This window comes from Salvia hispanica, unplaced genomic scaffold (assembly GCF_023119035.1).
Source record: "Salvia hispanica cultivar TCC Black 2014 unplaced genomic scaffold, UniMelb_Shisp_WGS_1.0 HiC_scaffold_1369, whole genome shotgun sequence".
Lineage (NCBI taxonomy): Eukaryota > Viridiplantae > Streptophyta > Magnoliopsida > Lamiales > Lamiaceae > Salvia > Salvia hispanica.
The window spans coordinates 1-5,452 of record NW_025951659.1 but is presented as its reverse complement, the minus strand read 5'-3'; the positions used below and the strand labels follow the sequence as shown (position 1 = coordinate 5,452).

The 5,452-nt window shown below is 34.3% G+C and overlaps 1 protein-coding gene across 1 annotated transcript; it reads left to right on the top strand.

The window, feature by feature from the left end:
- Positions 1–1,693: 1,693 nt before the first annotated feature.
- Positions 1,694–5,385, top strand: LOC125198325. Its single transcript, XM_048096693.1, has 4 exons — positions 1,694–2,066; positions 3,195–3,295; positions 3,994–4,091; positions 5,036–5,385. The coding sequence occupies exons 1-4, from the start codon at positions 1,733–1,735 to the stop codon at positions 5,349–5,351; spliced, it is 849 nt and encodes a 282-aa protein (XP_047952650.1). The 5' UTR covers positions 1,694–1,732; the 3' UTR covers positions 5,352–5,385.
- The last annotated feature ends 67 nt before the right edge of the window (positions 5,386–5,452 follow it).

Here is a 5,452-nt window from a genome sequence, read left to right as displayed (position 1 = left end):
TTTTCTATATTTATTTAATTTACATAATTAAAAATATTGCGGGACTAATATGTAATTTAAAATAAATATGTAGGTACAATTGAAAAGGTGTAAAAAGTATATAAATATGGAATATTCTTTTGGGTTTGAGTTTGGAGTAAATGATTGGAGTAAAAGTACTTTTTGGTATGACCCATACTCAAAAATGGGTTTGAGTTTGGTGTAAATGGTTGGAGATGGCCTTAATCCACTATCTCTTAGCTTTATTTAAAATCTTAATTCTAACTATGTTACTTTTCTAACTTGTGAAAAGGGATGGGTAGTTTAGTTTGAATTCGCCAATAAAAATTGAATTAACAGTTGATACACACGTGGCACGCCTAGTGATTAAGTGCACATACGCTTGTGATTTGATCTGGAAAAAAGTATTCGTTCCGTTCCAATTAAATTGAGACAAAAAATTTTAGACACAAAAATGAGTTGTGAAATATGCTAATAACGTGTCAGTAGGAAATTAAAGATGGGCTGAAGATAAGCTAATGGCTACAATGAATGCTCTAAAGTAAGATAGATAAAAAGATAATAAAGAAATGATGAAATAAGTAAGAGTGAATGGATGTTTTGTTTTTTATTGTAAAAAGAAATGACTCAACTTAATTGGGATATCCAAAAAAGAATATGAATACACTTAGTTGAGACGGGTGAAATAGATTTTTGTGATAAAAATTGCCTAATTATTTCCACTAATTTTCCTCCTATATTTGGACATCTCCATCTATTTATCACACAATTTTCTTTTAGTTATGCTTTCATAAATGAATTACATCACTTGGTTAGGAAGAGGAATAATGATTTTTGAGATTTTGTCCTTTAATAGTCAGTAAGAATATTTCTCTATCTGCAATCATTCGAACATTATAGCATGATGTAACTCGTCAACTATACTAACCTATTCTGATCACTTGAACATAACATATTGTAAAGATCAAACCGATCACTTAAAAATGACTACTACAATTTATCTGCCAATATCGATACTAGAGTCGACGATAAATGACTTCTGAGACAACCGGTAAGGTACTAGCCAGAGCTAGAGCATGTGCATAATACATGTTCAATGGAAGTGTAGCCTCCTCTTTCTCAATATTCAATGCATGCCTTCCTTGTTGAATCGACGACCTCCTATTCTAGTTAGGATGAGTGCACCAAAATCGACGACCTCCTATTCCATTATATTGAGGTATTTCATTAATTGACACATTTTGGCGCACAAAAACTAAAAAATTGTTATTCTCGACTTCATATTCTACTACTATTTTATTATCATATTCTATTAAAATTAATGCACAAAACATAAAATTCGTGGAGTGTAGAATTAATTACTTCTACGAATTTCATAAAATCCAAATCGACCCAAAGTAAATATAATTGGAGGCTTATGAAATGGAATATTCTATACCTTCGCCCCTTAAATATAAAATATTTATTTTTTGATATTAGATTTTATATTGTTTAATTTTATGAGTGAATAAAGATAGAATAAAATAAGAGAGAAGAAAAAAAAATAAAAATGATGCGATTTTTAACTTAAAAAACGTTTTATTTAAATAGAACAATTCAAAATGAAAGTTATTTTATTTTTAAAAGGATAGATGAATTAATTTTTAATGAAGTTAATTTAGAATAATTTATGCAAAAAATAAAAGTAAAACATTGGTAAGTCCACTCTCGTTTTCAGCAATCCGGATCGTCGATGGACATCTGGAACCGAGCTCGCTCCTTCGCGGAGGAAGCGGCCAAGAAATCTCAGGAGCTCAGGCAGACAATCGCCGCCGCCAACCTCTCCGACGTCGTCTCCGAGGCCTCCAAGCGCTCCAAGGAGCTCGCCGCCGAGGCTCTCAAGCGCGCTGATCAGATCACCGCTCAGATCCCCCCCGCCGCCGCCGCCATCACCAATCTCGTCGACTCCGCCTCCTCCAAGCCAGGCATTGACGCCGCCGATCTCGAAAAGTATGGGGTCACTGATGAGCTGAGGGAGTTTGTCAAGGAAATTACCATCAATACTTTCCAGGATTTCCCGCTTGAAGGTGTTGGACTCTAATGTACTACTACTTGATTTCGATCGAAACTGTTTTGTTTTCTGATGAATTAATTATATCACTGTTTAATTTTTTATGCTGCTGCCCGATCTGCCTGCCTCTAGTCAGCTGTTTTTTGATGAATTCTGTGGGGATTTGTGAATTAAAGCAGTGGAACAACTAGTAAGTTATGCAGGTATTAGAGAATAGAGATACAATTAATTGTTTATAGGATCTATGGAGTAAGTTGGGCCTTTTTACATAGGATCATGACATTCTCCTTGTGATGGATGCTTAAGATTCAAATGTCAGAAACACTATAGCACTCTGAAGAGATTTATGAGGAGTCTAGCTCGTTTGTATGAGAATTTTACACGGTTGTTGGTCAGTAGTCACAAATCTATTTCTGTCTGGAAATGTAAGACAAGGTGAAACTGAGCTTATCTATCTTAAATAACCACCAGAATATAGGCATTAAATCACTAACTTATGCATGCTCATCACTGTAAACAATCAGGATATTTTCTTCTCATTTCCTGACCTAGAAATTAGAACAATCAAAAAACAAGTGTCATCCTCATATTATGGTTTTCATAGGCCATGGCTACGTATTGTCAACAGATGCCACCACAGTAGGATGGCTAAAATTTGGAACCAAGTGAACAGAATCGGAACTAAGGATACAAAAATAATAAGGTGACTTACTCTCCAGCGTTAGGATTAGGCAGAATCACAAGTATATGCCTTAGCTTGAATATGCTGTTCCAGTTCTTGTGCAAAGTTATTACTAAGACCCTTTTGAAATATATGAGCATGTGGTTTATTCAAGTATTTTGTTTAAGGATACAAAAATAATAAGGTGACTTACTCTCCAGCGTTAGGATTAGGCAGAATCACAAGTATATGCCTTAGCTTGAATATGCTGTTCCAGTTCTTGTGCAAAGTTATTACTAAGACCCTTTTGAAATATATGAGCATGTGGTTTATTCAAGTATTTTGTTTACGTGATACTGTTATTATCAGATCATAGTTACTTTTCAGCTGGTTGGTTCCCAAACATAAATCTACAGATTTTTGTATCATGTATTTCATGTTTCGATGCAACAAATTATGTTAACCAGCATTTCTGGTGCACAGATGACTCACAGGTGTCTGATGTTCCAACGGTTTCAAATATCCAACAGGATCTCACGGAGTGGCAAGAAAAGCATGCAAAGCTTGTTCTATTATCTGTGAAGGTTAGAATGTAAATGTGAATAATTTTATACAGTGGTGGTATCAGGGATGTGATAATATTTTTTAACAGTAACATATTCTTTATTGAAAGATATCAAGATTTAGATGGTAATACCAGATTTTGCAAACTGGGGTTAACATTTTAAGATATCAGAGTAGGTTGCTGCTTCTCAGAAGATCACTCACCCCACCATATTTGCCTTTTAAGTTATACCCAGGGCCTAAATATTAGTACCATCTATTTATTGGATCACCCTCAGGTGGTTTGTTAGTTTTTTACCTTTCCAGAGGCCATGACAGGGCCACTGTGCTGGTGTCAGGCAGCTAAATCCTACTTATAATGCTGAACACTAACATGGATCATGGCATGAATAAATCTATAAGCTACTTAGTTTGTGCATTTACTGTGGAAAGTAATACTATATCTAGTTTGTACATTTACTGTGGAAAGTAATGCTATATCTTTATGTATATTGGATAAACGCTGTCTTTCTATCACACTTATTTTTACCAATTTTGAGGTGGCATAATAAGATAAAAAAGATCTCCCATATATACTCACGCAGACAACCCTAGAGTGAGAGGAGATAGAGCTTATAACCCAATATTAACGGCTTCACATTGCACTTTGGGAGTGTTTTCAATATCTTATAATTCCTCAACAGTAAATAAGAACTTAGTATTATTTTATCATTTTCAGGAAGTTTCAAAGTTAAGGTATCAGCTGTGCCCACGAGAGATGAAAGAAAGGAAATTCTGGAGAATCTACTTCATTCTAGTTAACAGCCATGTTGCTCCGTGAGTATTTCTCTCTTAGAAATGCTCGTTTGGATTTTGTGTATGTAGTAAGTTGTTTATATTAAGGCCTTTGTGTTGATCTCTTGTGTTATCTTCAAACTATTTTTGTTGAATCGATATTTTTATACCATCATTAAGTTTTTGCTTGAATTTTGAGAAATTGGTTCTATTCTGATTTCTTCTTTATCATACTTAACCCATTCAGTATAAAACCTATGGTGTTTGAAACCTTTCTCCTTTCAGCGTCTTCTTTTCCCGACGAGCATAATATAGTATGGGTTGATTTTATTTTTTGTCATGGGAATTAGGAAATGAGGCACTCTGCTTTTTTGCAGTATTGTTTATGTTTGAAATAAAGATTATTTGAAGCTTGCTTAACTCAACTAATGTGGATGATATTTATTTTTTCCCTATAAAAAATCTCTCTATTTTTAGGTGAATGTTTTAACCTACCAAATCAAATATGGGTGGATATTCCATTTTTTACTTAACATGATCTGTTTAGAGGTTAAAGTGATTAGGAATTTTGTTAAAACCAAGTATATCTCTAACCATTAAACTGTAGGTAGAGTTCATATTTGAGTGATGAAGTGAGATATTCTTTAGGGGTATGATCTCTTATTGCAGTTTCCCAATGGTTGAGCTGAACTAATAATTCATGAACAAACAAGTCTGGCACATTGAGAAAGTGGTGCATACCCAATGGATGCAAGCAAGTTTTGATACAGAGCTGAGCTGTGTTATAACGATTCTATAAACACTCATGATAAGTTTGACAGTGCACAGCCATATTGTTTCCTAAAAGTTAAAATTTCAAATATCGCTCTCTGCCAAAGTGCTAAAACAAAAACAATCTTATATCTGACGAGGCACAAAATATGTTCCCCTATCTCTTGTTTAGTGGCTTTTGATTTGAGTACTTAAGAGATAAAAATTTATGGCAGATACGAGCAACGTTACAATGATGATGTAAAGATTAAAACTGCTGAAAAGGTGAAAGATGCTGAAGTGAAGGAAGTTTCATCAGGTGAAACATCATCTAAAACAGCAGATGAGACTACAAAACCTAAAACCAATAATTTGGAGAAAAAAGCTTCTGAGCAAGATTTAGATGCATTTCTTCTTGGAGATCTTGAGGATGGTGATGACGGTCCAGGTACGTTAATAAATTGCTTTGTGATTGTTTTATATGCGCGTTTTCTTTACTTCTTGAGACAGGACATCGAATATTTTCCACTATCCTTTAACTCTTCGATTTAATCCCTCCAATTTTTTTAACTTCCCTTTTGAAGTAGTACATTATCCTCAAACTTTGTTTATCCTAATTTGTAAATAAATGAAAACGCAAGCTTCTAGTCTGC

Bases quoted from the DNA above. Each gene is read 5' to 3' on its own strand.
- LOC125198325 (XM_048096693.1), top strand. From the start codon at position 1,733: ATGGACATCTGGAACCGAGCTCGCTCCTTCGCGGAGGAAGCGGCCAAG. The intron at 2,067-3,194 runs GTGTTGGACTCT...TCTGGTGCACAG, and splicing joins CCAGGATTTCCCGCTTGAAG to ATGACTCACAGGTGTCTGAT. The intron at 4,092-5,035 runs GTGAGTATTTCT...AATTTATGGCAG, and splicing joins GTTAACAGCCATGTTGCTCC to ATACGAGCAACGTTACAATG.